Source organism: Rhinopithecus roxellana, chromosome 17, assembly GCF_007565055.1.
Source record: "Rhinopithecus roxellana isolate Shanxi Qingling chromosome 17, ASM756505v1, whole genome shotgun sequence".
Classification (NCBI taxonomy): Eukaryota; Metazoa; Chordata; class Mammalia; order Primates; family Cercopithecidae; genus Rhinopithecus; species Rhinopithecus roxellana.
The window spans coordinates 8,715,270-8,730,286 of record NC_044565.1 but is presented as its reverse complement, the minus strand read 5'-3'; the positions used below and the strand labels follow the sequence as shown (position 1 = coordinate 8,730,286).

Below are 15,017 nucleotides of genomic sequence, written 5' to 3'. Positions count from 1 at the left end.
AAGAGAATTAGGAATCCAAGTAGAAACTTTCCAGAGTCAAGGAAGCACACAGAAGAAAGAATTCACCCATCCGTGTGGAAAACTCAGTGAACCCTGGTCTAGAAAGTAAAGATAAATCTATTTGGCTCGGTCATGTGATGTGTCAGTGTGAAACATGAAGGTTCCTGAAACACGAAAACTCCTGACAATGTCTCTAAGGGATCTTTACAACATTTTGCTTTAATAACCTTCCACAGAAAGAAATCCAGAAAAAGCCAAATCCCTTAATTTTATCCTGGGCCCTGCAAACCCTCCAAGGACTAAATCAAGAGAGTGACCTCCCTGACACATAGAGGAAGCACGCATGTTTGGGGCTGTGTGCAGAGGAAGCAGCTGCTGCAGCAAAGACCCACTGGCCCAATGCATGGGGAGGAAGTTTGTGTTCGAGGCTGAAGCACTGTGGGAGGAGTGCTATAATACTGCTGACAGTAATAAACTGCCATGTCTTCAGCCTGCAGGCCACTGATGGTGAGAGTGAAATCTGTCCCAGATCCGCTGCCACTGAATCGGTTAGGGACCCCGGATTCCCGGGTAGATGCCCAGTAAATGAGCAGCTTAGGAGCCTGTCCTGGTTTCTGCTGGTACCAGGCTAAGTAGTTCTTATTGTTGGAGCTGTATAAAAGACTCTGGCTGGACTTGCAGTTGATGGTGACCCTCTCTCCCAGAGACACAGCCAGAGAGTCTGGAGACTGGGTCATCACAATGTCCCCATAGGCACCTGTAATGGACAATGATTATACATAAACTTACACACGCTTTCTCATATATAATTGAAATATGTCATTTAAATGTGCTTTCTAGTAGTATTATAAGTCAGCACATAATTGGATCCATATTGGAAATAGTCATTATTTCCAACTATATCTTAATTTTTTTTTATTTCCACACAGATATGACTCTGAAAAGACTGTGGCACTTTTGAAATCCTCACCAGAGATCCAGAGCAACAGGGAAATGAAGACTTGGGTCTGCGACACCATCTTGCTGCCCCTGCCTGCCTGTTGTAGCTCAGTTCACAATGCAAAGGTCCCGTTTATAAAATCCGAACAGCTGGTCATGGCCTGGAGGGGTCTATGCAAAAATGATCAGTAAGTACAAAAGCAAATTTCATGAGCAGTGACTTATGAAAGTATCCAATGTAAATCAAGAGCCAAAAATATCACCACAGAATATGTAACTCTATGAATAGAAAAGACAGAAGTCAACTTCGAAGCTCTAAAACTACAAACTTCTAGATGATCTAATGACTAGGACTACCTAGTAATTTTCATAGGGGCATAAATGTTAAACACCTTGTGCATCATAGCAGAAGAGAAAGCATTCCCAATTTCTTGACTGCATTTTACGTATATTAATCAGTAATATGCTGGCTTTTAACTGTGTTAATCAATCATAATAAACAAATTCTCAATAAATTTTATTGATACTCTTCAGTGCCTGCTCAGCAACATTTTCCAAAGGCAGCTCGGGATATTAAATAACTCATTACTTTCTATAAGTTCCATTTGCTCACCTATATGTCCCAGCCTCCTTACAGATGTAATCAGTTATGGCCAATGATATAGGCATGGAAGTAACATACATCCCTTGCAGGTTGAGGCAGGAAAAAGAGCACATGGAATTTTCCTGTCTATCCTTTATCTACAGAAGCAACTTAAGAGGCCATGTGCTCCAAATGGTGTGAATACAAGATGGTAGAGCCTCTGTCTGCCTGGATCCTTGAGTGACTGGATGGCCCTTGTGAAGAATGTAGCAAGAGCAAGACATAAGCATTTGTTGGTGCTAGACCATGAGATTTGGGGCAATGGTATAACCTACCCTATTATGGATAATATAAATACATAAAAGACAGAAGAGAGAGAGAAGTGAGAGAAGACTGTGAGAGAAGTGAGTGAGAGAAGACTGTGTTTTGTTCATTTCCTATACTCCTATATCACCACAGGATCTTGTGCCTTCTGGTGATCACACTAATGTTCTACAGCTCCAAAGAAGAATGCTCGCCTAACATCTCCATTCCAATGACTTACAGACTAAAAACCAAAAAGAATCGTAGAAATTATCTATCGCATTATTTGATGTAAGGAAATATCTTAGAGGGCACAGATAGAAATGTCTCAACCCGGGTCACTTATTTAGTTTGTGGCAGAGCTGAGGTTAAAACCAGGCCTTTTGACTCCTAATTTTTTTTTTTTTTTTTTTTTTTATACTTTAAGTTCTAGGGTACATGTGCATGACATGCAGGTTTGTTACATATGTATCCTTATGCCATGTTGGTGTGCTGCACCCATCAACTCGTCAGCACCCATCAATTCATCATTTATATCATGTATAACTCCCCAATGCAATCCCTCCCTCCTCCCCCCTCCCCATGATAGGTCCCAGTTCGTGATGTTCCCCTTCCCGAGTCCAAGTGATCTCATTGTTCGGTTCCCACCTATGAGTGAGAACATGCGGTGTTTGGTTTTCTCTTCTTGTGAGAGTTTGCTAAGAATGATGGTTTCCAGCTGCATCCATGTCCCTACAAAGGACGCAAACTCATCCTTTTTTATGGCTGCATAGTATTCCATGGTGTATATGTGCCACATTTTCTTAATCCAGTCTGTCACAGATGGACATTTCGGTTGATTCCAAGTCTTTGCTATTGTGAATAGTGCCGCAATAAACATACGTGTCCATGTGTCATTGTAGTAGACTAATTTATAATCCTTTGGGTATATACCCAGTAGTGGGATGGCTGGGTCATATGGTAGATCCTTGAGGAATTGCCATACTCTTTTCCATAATGGTTGAACTAGTTTACAATCCCACCAACAGTGTAAAAGTGTTCCTATTTCTCCACATCCTCTCCAAAACCTGTTGTTTCCTGACTTCTTAATGATTGCCATTCTAACTGGTGTGAGATGGTATCTCATTGTGGTTTGATTTGCATTTCTCTGATGGCCAGTGATGATGAGCATTTTTTCATGTGTCTGTTGGCTGTATGAATGTCTTCTTTTGAGAAATGTCTGTTCATATCCTTTGCCCACTTTTTGATGGGGTTGTTTGTTTTTTTCTTGTATATTTGTTTGAGTTCTTTGTAGATTCTGGATATTAGCCCTTTGTCAGATGAGTAGGTTGCAAAAATGTTCTCCCATTCTGTAGGTTGCCTGTTCACTCTGATGGTAGTTTCTTTTGCTGTGCAAAAGCTCTTTAGTTTAATTAGATCCCATTTGTCAATTTTGGCTTTTGCTACTGTTGCTTTTGGTGTTTTAGATATGAAGTCCTTGCCCGTGCCTATGTCCTGAATGGTACTACCTAGATTTTCTTCTAGGGTTTTTATGGTATTAGGTCTAACATTTACGTCTCTAATCCATCTTGAATTAATCTTCGTATAAGGGGTAAGGAAAGGATCCAGTTTCAGCTTTCTACTTATGGCTAGCCAATTTTCCCAGCACCATTTATTAAATAGGGAATCCTTTCCCCATTTCTTGTTTCTCTCAGGTTTGTGAAAGATCAGATGGCTGTAGATGTGTGGTATTATTTCTGAGGACTCTGTTCTGTTCCACTGGACTATATCTCTGTTTTGGTAGCAGTACCATGCTGTTTTGGTTACTGTAGCCTTGTAGTATAGTTTGAAGTCAGGTAGCGTGACGCCTCCAGCTTTGTCCTTTTGACTTAGGATTGTCTTGGCAATGCGGGCTCTTTTTTGGTTCCATATGAACTTTAAAGCAGTTTTTTCCAATTCTGTGAAGAAACTCATTGGTAGCTTGATGGGGATGGCATTGAATCTATAAATAACCTTGGGCAGTATGGCCATTTTCATGATATTGATTCTTCCTATCCATGAGCATGGTATGTTCTTCCATTTGTTTGTGTCCTCTTTGATTTCACTGAGCAGTGGTTTGTAGTTCTCCTTGAAGAGGTCCTTTACATCCCTTGTAAGCTGGATTCCTAGGTATTTTATTCTCTTTGAAGCAATTGTGAATGGAAGTTCATTCCTGATTTGGCTCTCTGCTTGTCTGTTACTGGTGTATAAGAATGCTTGTGATTTGTGCACATTAATTTTGTATCCTGAGACTTTGCTGAAGTTGCTTATCAGCTTAAGGAGATTTTGGGCTGAGACGATGGGGTTTTCTAAATATACAATCATGTCATCTGCAAACAGGGACAATTTGACTTCTTCTTTTCCTAACTGAATACCCTTGATTTCTTTCTCTTGCCTGATTGCCCTAGCCAGAACTTCCAACACTATGTTGAATAGGAGTGATGAGAGAGGGCATCCCTGTCTTGTACCAGTTTTCAAAGGGAATTTTTCCAGTTTTTGCCCATTCAGAATGATATTAGCTGTGGGTTTGTCATAAATAGCTCTTATTATTTTGAGGTACGTTCCATCAATACCGAATTTATTGAGCGTTTTTAGCATGAAGGGCTGTTGAATTTTGTCAAAAGCCTTTTCTGCATCTATTGAGATAATCATGTGGTTCTTGTCTTTGGTTCTGTTTATATGCTGGATTACGTTTATTGATTTGCGAATGTTGAACCAGCCTTGCATCCCAGGGATGAAGCCCACTTGATCATGGTGGATAAGCTTTTTGATGTGCTGCTGAATCCGGTTTGCCAATATTTTATTGAGGATTTTTGCATCGATGTTCATCAGGGATATTGGTCTTAAATTCTCTTTTTTTGTTGTGTCTCTGCCAGGCTTTGGTATCAGGATGATGTTGGCCTCATAAAATGAGTTTGGGAGGATTCCCTCTTTTTCTATTGATTGGAATAGTTTCAGAAGGAATGGTACCAGCTCCTCCTTGTACCTCTGGTAGAATTCAGCTGTGAATCCATCTGGTCCTGGACTTTTTTTGGTGGGTAGGCTATTAATTGTTGCCTCAATTTCAGAGCCTGCTATTGGTCTATTCAGGGATTCAACTTCTTCCTGGTTTAGTCTTGGGAGAGTGTAAGTGTCCAGGAAATTATCCATTTCTTCTAGATTTTCTAGTTGATTTGCGTAGAGGTGTTTATAGTATTCTCTGATGGTAGTTTGTATTTCTGTGGGGTCGGTGGTGATATCCCCTTTATCATTTTTTATTGCGTCTATTTGATTCCACTCTCTTTTCTTCTTTATTAGTCTTGCTAGCGGTCTGTCAATTTTGTTGATCTTTTCAAAAAACCAGCTCCTGGATTCATTGATTGTTTGGAGGGTTTTTTGTCTCTATCTCCTTCAGTTCTGCTCTGATCTTAGTTATTTCTTGCCTTCTGCTAGCTTTTGAATGTGTTTGCTCTTGCCTCTCTAGTTCTTTTAATTGTGATGTTAGAGTGTCAATTTTAGATCTTTCCTGCTTTCTCTTGTGGGCATTTAGTGCTATAAATTTCCCTCTACACACTGCTTTAAATGTGTCCCAGAGATTCTGGTATGTTGTATCTTTGTTCTCATTGGTTTCAAAGAACATCTTTATTTCTGATTTCATTTCGTTATGTACCCAGTAGTCATTCAGGAGCAGGTTGTTCAGTTTCCATGTAGTTGAGCGGTTTTGATTGAGTTTCTTAGTCCTGAGTTCTAGTTTGATTGCACTGTGGTCTGAGAGACAGTTTGTTATAATTTCTGTTCTTTTACATTTGCTAAGGAGTGCTTTACTTCCAATTATGTGGTCAATTTTGGAATAAGTGCAATGTGGTGCTGAGAAGGATGTATATTCTGTTGATTTGGGGTGGAGAGTTCTATAGATGTCTATTAGGTCCGCTTGGTGCAGAGATGAGTTCAATTCCTGGATATCCTTGTTAACTTTCTGTCTCGTTGATCTGTCTAATGTTGACAGTGGAGTGTTGAAGTCTCCCATTATTATTGTATGGGAGTCTAAGTCTCTTTGTAAGTCTCTAAGGACTTGCTTTATGAATCTGGGTGCTCCTGTATTGGGTGCATATATATTTAGGATAGTTAGCTCTTCCTGTTGAATTGATCCCTTTACCATTACGTAATGGCCTTCTTTGTCTCTTTTGATCTTTGATGGTTTAAAGTCTGTTTTATCAGAGACTAGGATTGCAACCCCTGCTTTTTTTTGTTCTCCATTTGCTTGGTAGATCTTCCTCCATCCCTTTATTTTGAGCCTATGTATGTCTCTGCATGTGAGATGGGTCTCCTGAATACAGCAGACTGATGGGTCTTGACTCTTTATCCAATTTGCCAGTCTGTGTCTTTTAATTGGAGCATTTAGTCCATTTACATTTAAGGTTAATATTGTTATGTGTGAACTTGATCCTGCCATTATGATATTAACTGGTTATTTTGCTCGTTAGTTGATGCAGTTTCTTCCTAGCCTCGATGGTCTTTACATTTTGGCATGTTTTTGCAATGGCTGGTACCGGTTGTTCCTTTCCATGTTTAGTGCTTCCTTCAGGGTCTCTTGTAAGGCAGGCCTGGTGGTGACAAAATCTCTAAGCATTTGCTTATCTGTAAAGGATTTTATTTCTCCTTCACTGATGAAACTTAGTTTGGCTGGATATGAAATTCTGGGTTTAAAATTCTTTTCTTTAAGAACGTTGAATATTGGCCCCCACTCTCTTCTGGCTTGTAGAGTTTCTGCCGAGAGATCTGCTGTTAGTCTGATGGGCTTCCCTTTGTGGGTAACCCGACCTTTCTCTCTGGCTGCCCTTAAGATATTTTCCTTCATTTCAACTTTGGTGAATGTGGCAATTATGTGTCTTGGAGTTGCTCTTCTGGAGGAGTATCTTTGTGGCGTTCTCTGTATTTCCTGAATTTGAATGTTGGCCTGCCCTACTAGGTTGGGGAAGTTCTCCTGGATGATATCCTGAAGAGTGTTTTCCAACTTGGTTCCATTTTCCCCCTCACTTTCAGGCACCCCAATCAGACGTAGATTTGGTCTTTTTACGTAATCCCATACTTCTTGCAGGCTTTGTTCATTTCTTTTTCTTCTTTTTTCTTTTGGTTTCTCTTCTCGCTTCATTTCATTCATTTGATCCTCAATCGCTGATACTCTTTCTTCCAGTTGATTGAGTCGGTTACTGAAGCTTGTGCATTTGTCACGTATTTCTCGTGTCATGGTTTTCATCTCTGTCATTTCGTTTATGATCTTCTCTGCATTAATTAGTCTAGCTGTCAATTCTTCCACTCTTTTTTCAAGATTTTTAGTTTCTTTGCGCTGGGTACGTAATTCCTCCTTTAGCTCTGAGAAGTTTGATGGACTGAAGCCTTCTTCTCTCATCTCGTCAAAGTCATTCTCTGACCAGCTTTGATCCATTGCTGGCGATGGGCTGCGCTCCTTTGCAGGGGGAGATGCGCTCTTATTTTTTGAATTTCCAGCTTTTCTGCCCTGCTTCTTCCCCATCTTTGTGATTTTATCTGTCTCTGGTCTTTGATGATGGTGACGTACTGATGGGGTTTTGGTATAGGTGTCCTTCCTGTTTGATAGTTTTCCTTCTGACAGTCAGAAGGACTGTCTGTTGGTCTGTTGGAGATTGCTTGAGGTCCACTCCAGACCCTGTTTGCCTGGGTATCAGCAGCAGAGGTTGCCGAAGATAGAATATTGCTGAACAGCGAGTGTACCTGTCTGATTCTTCCTTTGGAAGTTTCCTCTCAGGGGTGTACTCCACCCTGTGAGGTGTGGGGTGTCAGACTGCCCCTAGTGGGGGATGTCTCCCAGCTAGGCTACTCAGGGGTCAGGGACCCACCTGAGCAGGCAGTCTGTCGGTTCTCAGATCTCAACCTCCGCGTTGGGAGATCCACGGCTCTCCCCAAAGCTGTCAGACAGAGTCATTCGCGTCTGCACCGGCCCCTGCTGCTTCCCCTGTTGGTCTTCAGCTGTGCGCTGTCCCCAGAGGTGGAGACTACAGAGACAGGCAGGCTTCCTTGAGCTGCTGTGAGCTCCACCCAGTTCGAGCTTCCCAGCGGCTTTGTTTACCTACTTAAGCCTCAGCAATGGCGGGCGCCCCTCCCCCAGCCTCGCTGCTGCCTTGTGGATAGATCGCGGCAGACTGCTGTGTTAGCAGTGAGGGAGGCTTCGTGGGCGTGGGACCCTCCCGGCCAGGTGTGGGATATATTCTCCTGGTGTGCCTGTCTGCTTAAAGCACCATATTGGGGTGGGAATTACCCGATTTTCCAGGTGTTGTGTGTCTCACTTCCCCTGGCTAGGAAAACGGATTCCCTTCCCCCTTGCGCTTTCCAGGTGAAGCGATGCCTCGCCCTGCTTCAGCTCTCGCTGGTCAGGCTGCAGCAGCTGACCAGCACCGATTGTCCGGCACTCCCTAGTGAGATGACCCCAGTACCTCAGTTGAAAATGCAGAAATCACCGGTCTTCTGTGTCGCTCGCGCTGGGAGTTGGAGACTGGAGCTGTTCCTATTCGGCCGTCTTGCTCCGCCCCCTTGACTCCTAATTTTGTGCTCTTTCCACCTTCTCATATCACTTCTCCAACCCAAAGTCTAGCAGAAAAGGCTAAAATAAGACATATGCATAAATCTGCTATTATAAGTCAGTGTATTTGATCAGACGCTTTAAGATGGGGCTTCTCATGGTTCACAATAAGCTGCAGAGGGAAATGAATAACTGCCTTCGTCTCCCCCACTGCTATTTGTGCAGTTTGAAGCTTATCTTTTAAATCATGTTTTCTTCTCATGTAAATATTACAACTTGTGCCTTTTATGTGTGCGTAAATTTTAATATAATTTTTTTCCATTAAACATTCAAGTAAAATGGACACTCTAAAAAGACGTTTGATAAGGTTACATGGCTTCACATTGCCCCCTGTTACACCATCTTGTGGAACTACAGATTCACCTCACCCAAATTTGAGAAAAGTAATCAAGAAAATGACTCACATTAGCAATGAGACCAAGTCCATAAACAGTCATGTCATCAGCGCACGCTGCAGCCTCACGCTGCTGAGCATGTTTTGGGCGTATCCCTGGACTAGTTTAGTGACATGATCAAGGGTACATTTTCCACCTGCATAGCCCCATCCTGGATCTACAGCCTTCCCTGTGTCTTTGTGAGCAACCTAGTGTGAACTCAAAGTGTCAGAGACAGATCTCAATTAATTTAGAAAGTTTATTTTCCCAAGGTTAAGGAGAAGCCCATCATAAAGTCTCCAAAGGTCCTGACTATACGTGCCCAAGATGGTCGGGGCACAGCTTGGTGTTATATATTTTAGGGAGACAAGAAACCTCAATCATTGTGTATAAGATGTACATCACTTCTGTCTGAAAAGGCGTGACAACTCGAGGCAGGGAAGGGGGCTTCCTGATGGGGTTGCATTATTTTGAGTCTCTGATCAGCCTTTCACTGAATATACAATTCACATATGAAAGGTGGGTAGAGAAATACTCACCTATGCCTTAGTCCAGCTTATTGGAACAATAGCGCAGAAGAAGCAATGCATATGCATTTGTCTGAAGTGAACAGAGGGATGACTTTGAGTTCAGTCCTTTCTTTGTCCACAAAGAATTCCCTTGTGGGAAAATTGTGAGGGAGCTATGTAGCTTTTTATTTTTGTAGCTATCTTATTTAGGAATAAAATCTGAGGCAGGTTTGCCTGATGCAGTTCCCAGCTTTACTTTCACTTTTGGCTTAGTGATTTTGGGGTCCTGAGGTTTATTTTTTCTTTCACATTAGTATAACTACTTTTCTTTTTCTAATTCCTTTTCTAGTTTTATGTGTTACAGCTGACTTATGTTACTTGCAAAAAGAATTCTGACTAACGCACCATCCAACTAGAAGGCAGTTCTATGATACGATGATAACGAATCCTTCAGAATCTAGTAAACAGAATTGTCTGCAAAAGAGGTGGGTGCCTTCTTGGGGAATTTCTCATGGCAATAGATGGCAACTGGTCAAAGGATTTATGACCAGACTGAGCTCTCTTTTATCTCTTCTATTACTCACCAAGACCTATTAGGGTTTGTACTCCACAGGGACCCTAGTTTCTAAGTTCTAAGGTTAAGCAGTCCACTCACAGGCCCACCACACCATACCCTCCTGACATCTGGTGAACAGCAATAAAATTGTTTCTTATTCTGAAAATCCTCCAATATTTCCACCATCCCCAGAAAGCCAGTGGAGGAGGAGAGAAAATGAATCGTTCCATTAGAGGACACAATATCTGTTACATTATTCTCGGCCTTTGAGATACCTTACAAAACAAATACAAAAAAAAAAAAAAGTCCCAATTTAACATCTTTTAATAAATCTTTACAAACCAGAGCATACCTCCTTTCTTAATGGCAGTCAAGAGGCCCGGTGGCAGCAGTGGTGAAAAGTGTCAGATTCTGGTCATGTTTCAAAGGTAAACAAAATAGCATTTGTTAACATATTGGATGTGAGGCATGGGAGAAATGTGAAATCAAGGTGGTTGCAAGTGCTTGAACCTGAGCAACTAGAGAATTTGGAAGGACGTTTTCTGAGACAGGGAAGGCAGGTGGGAATCAGGGCTTAGAGTTGAACATATTAGACATTTGAGATACCTGCTAGACCTCTAACTGGTAATATCCCTTGGACAGGTGGATGAATATGTGTGATTCTGGAGTTCAGAGAAATAGTCTGGGCTGAAGATGCAAATTTGGGAAACAGGTCGAGGTTACTAGGTAATGAGTTAAATCAATGAAGGCAGACTGGGCCCTGGTACGTAACCCAACAAGCAGAGGTCAAAGAGATGAGAAGAAACCATCACAGGAGACTTAGAAGTAGTGGTCAGGGAAGAAGGAGTTGAACCAAGAACGTGGTGTCCCAGAGCCAACACAATAAGAATTTATTTTCTGTTTACAAATGTAAAATTAAAATGTTTAATAAAAAGAAAATTTACTTTTAGGGTTGGTTGTTATTAAGTGGTCCAAACGCTGCCTCATTTGTAGGATCAGAACTCTCCCATGGCAGTAGAAAATTTGGAAGGTTACTCCTTAAAAGAGTGGGCACTGCCGCCCTCTGTTGGTCAAGTTTATGCACTACAAGTTCCAAGGACTATTGCTCGTCAGCATTTCTCCTTTAAAATAGCTCAGACTGTACAAGCTAGAAAGAACCTTGGCCGGGCGTGGTAGCTCAAGCCTGTAATCCCAGCACTTTGGGAGGCCGAGACGGGCGGATCACGAGCTCAGGAGATCGAGACCATCCTGGCTAACACGGTGAAACCCCGTCTCTACTAAAAAAAATACAAAAAACTAGCCGGGCGAGGTGGCGGGCGCCTGTAGTCCCAGCTACTCGGGAGGCTGAGGCAGGAGAATAGCCTGAACCCGGGAGGCGGAGCTTGCAGTGAGCTGAGATCCGGTCACTACACTACACTCCAGCCTGGGCGACAGAGTGAGACTCCGTCTCAAAAAAAAAAAAAAAAAAAAAAAAAAAAGAACCTCACAAGATATTCCTTCCAACATTTGCATTTGACTTATGGGAAGTGTAGGTTCAGCCAGAAAAGTTGTGTGCAAGGCCGATTATGTAAGTTCATCAGACCTGATTCTTAGGGCTCTTCCCATTGTTTCGAGCCTCCCTCCCATTCACTTCTCTCTCATGCGCGACCAAGTATACAGCACAAGAGTAGCTACTCTGCACTTTATAGCAACTCCACTGGCACTCTGATGTTCTTTAATTACAAGCTTTATGACAGTGCTTCTCAACCCGCTCCACTGCCTCCACCTAGTAGCAGAAAGAAGAAAATATGTGTAACTCGGGAGTCTCTGTTCTCAAAGCTCTGGGGTACCATTTCTTCAAAGTTTTGAGCTTGTTTTTGTTTGTATTTGTTTTTGTATTTATTTATTTATTTGTTTTAGAGACAAGGTCTCGCACTGCACTCGAGCCTGGGCGACAGAGCGAGACAATTCAGGATCTATCTAGTGAATAAACAGATATCAGTAATGACTGTTTTATATTGCGGCTATAGTGCATTCGAGGGATAATTTGATTCTGTTCTGCTTTTGAATGCATAGCTCACTGTAACCTCCAACCCCCGGGCTCAGGCGATCCTCCTACCTCAGCTTCTCTAGTAGTTGAGCCTGATTTATTTCAAAATTTCATAAAATTTTGGCATTTCTTTCCGCAATATGGCCATGTGTGCTTTACTATAAAATATTTTCATCACAAAATTTACATCGTTGGAAATCCCCATAAAGCAGTTTGAGAAACACAACCCCAGAAAGCAGAACAGACTCAAATTATCCCTCATATCCCCCTTAGCCACAAATATAAAACAGTCCCTGGGGTGTTGGCTCACACCTGTAATCCCAAGACTTTGGGAGGCCAAGGAGGGTGGATCACTTGAGGTCAGGAGTTCAAGACCAGCCTGGCCAAAATGGTGAAACCACATCCCTATTAAAAATACAAAATTATCCAGGAGTGGTGGCAGGCACTTGTAATCCCAGCTACTTGGGAGGTTGAGGCAGGATAATCACTTGAACCCAGGAGGTGGAGGTTGCAGTGAGCCAAGATTGTGCGAATGCACTCCAGCCTGAGCAACAGAGCGAGACTTCCATCTTAAATAAATAAAATCCAGTAAGATAAAGCAGTCCCTATTGATGTCTCTTTATTCACTAAATAGACCCAGAATTGACTTAAATTCTGATTTTTTTTCATCATGGATTTTTGCATTAATTTTGATTGCTTAAATATTGCATTAAAATATTCTTTATCTTCACTATTGAGTTTGGGGGACCTCCTTAAATTTTATGACCAAGGCAATGCCTCACTCTTCTCACCATAGTCTGGGCCACATATCAGGGGCTCCGATAGCAAGCAACATGACTGTTGAACAGCTAAGACTTCTCTCTTCACTGTGAAGACCAGATGGGCCCTGCAAACAGTGTAATCTGTACATGAAAATGCATGAGATTCCAACTACAACTAGGAACAAAAGACTGTGATGGTGAAATCCCGGGCCTCCAAGCCCCAGTTTCCTGAAGGGAAAGAGCACCCCAGGTTCTGATCAGAGGCCAGAGTCATAATGAAGATGGAACATGAGCTTGACATGGAAGGGGTGGTAGCACCTGACTCAGAATGAAGAGGCTTTAGGTCCTGAAGGAAGAGCTCAATGCATTCAAAGATTAGAAGGGAGTTCCCAGTCAAAGGAGCAGGGAAGGAGAGAAGGCCCAATAAGAAACACAGTTAGACAGGAGGGAGGGGTCAAGGCAAGATCATACTGGAAACATCTAGAGAGCTCATAAAAGTCGCAGTGCCCACTCCCCACATGGACCAGGCTCTTCAGAATTTCTAGACATCAATTTGGGCACCAGCAGTTTTCAATGTTCTCCAGGAGTTTCTATGCACAGTAGCTAAGGGTGAGAACCACAGATGTCGGCCTAGGGATCATAACAATGAATTTCTACGTGCAATAAGAAACTTTCAGAGAGTTTAAGTAGTGGAATAATTTGGTTTGTTTATTGTTTGTGATTTTTAAAGATCAGTCTGGTTACTGTGTGTAAGACAATAATCCAAAAACCTGTTGCTCATGAACCACGTATCTATAAATTTGCTTCCCCTGTAACTGGATCTAACCAACAAAAATTAGTACTTACCAAGAAATTACATGCCAAGGGATTATGCTAAGTAATTCATAAACATTATTTTATTTACTCCTCACAGCAAGTTTATAAGAGAAATGTTATTATTTCCACATTTCCGATGAGAAATTCGAGGCTTGGGGAAAGTTAAATAATTTACCTAATGTCACACCTAGTTCATAAGATGCAGAGTTAGGATTCTAATTCCGTGTCTAAGTTGATGCTCCATTGAACATACCACGCCTCCAACTAAGAAGAAACATGCTAGCCAAAGGATGCCGTCGTCAAGTTTATAGGATGGTTAGATTTCTAGGCACAGATGAATAAATCAACATTTTGGTTTGCAATAGTAGAATCTATCCAGCGCTGAAATTGCATCCAAGGGTTCATGAGCACACAAGCATAAAAGTGTGCCCTCAGCTCTGCTAGCTTCATCAAGGTGAATACCTAGGAGGCCACCCTCTGAGACCACCAGATGGACAGTCCACCTGATTCCCAAGCCACATACCAGCTTTACCATCTGATGCTCTCTATTCACATTCAACATTTACACAAGAAATAGTCATATGGATCCTTTTCCACAGACAGTACTGGGGAAATTGAATTGCCATATGCAGAGGAATGGAACTAGACCTCTATCTCTCACTAAATACAAAAGTTAACTCAAGACAGATGAAAGACTTATATATAAGACCTGTAACTACAAAAACACTAGAAGAAAACCTAAGGAAAATGCTTCTGGAATTGATCTAGGCAAAGAATTCGGGACTAAGATATCAAAAGCACAGGCAAAGAACCAAAAATAGACAAACAGGACTTAATTTAACTAGAAAGCTTCTGAACAGCAAGAGAAATAATCAATAGAGTGAACAATCTGCAGAATGAGTGAAAATATTTGCAAACTATGCATCCTACAGGGAACTAATGTCTAGAATGTATAAGGAACTCAAACAATTCAAGAACAACAGCAACAAAATAACCCCACCAAAAAGTGGGCAAAGGACATGAATAGACATTTTTCAAAAGAAGGCATATGATATGGTTTGGCTCTGTGTCCCCACCCAAATCTCACCTTAAATTATGATAATCCCCACATATCGTGGAAGGGACCCAGTGGGAGGTAATTGAATCATGAGGGCAGGTTTATCCCATGCTCTTCTCATGATACTGAATAAGTCCTATGAGATCTGATGATTTTATAAAGGGGAGTTCCCCTGCACACACTCTCTTGCCTGCCTCCATGTAAGATGTGCCTTTGCTTTTCCTTTGCCTTCTGCCATGATTGTGAGGCCTCCCCAGCCATGTGGAACTGAGTCAATTAAACCACTTTTTCTTTATAAATTACCTAATATTGGGTATGTCTTTATTAGCAGCGTAAGAACAGACTAAAACAGTATACAAATGGCCAGGAAGCATACAAAAAACAAAATGTTCAAATCACTAATCACTAGAGAATTGCAAGTTAAAACTACAAGGAGATATTATCTTAACAGCAGTCAGAATGGCTATTAATAAAACA

The 15,017-nt window shown here is 41.7% G+C and overlaps 2 gene segments (V, D, J or C); one reads left to right on the top strand and one right to left on the bottom strand.

Annotated features, from left to right (window-relative positions):
- The window catches only part of LOC104661218, a 321,548-nt gene that overhangs the window by 286,473 nt on the left and 20,058 nt on the right, over window positions 1-15,017 (top strand).
- LOC104661217 lies at window positions 105-1,251 on the bottom strand. The segment is given in 2 exon segments: window positions 105-757; window positions 971-1,251. Coding segments are annotated over 2 exon segments (507 nt in total).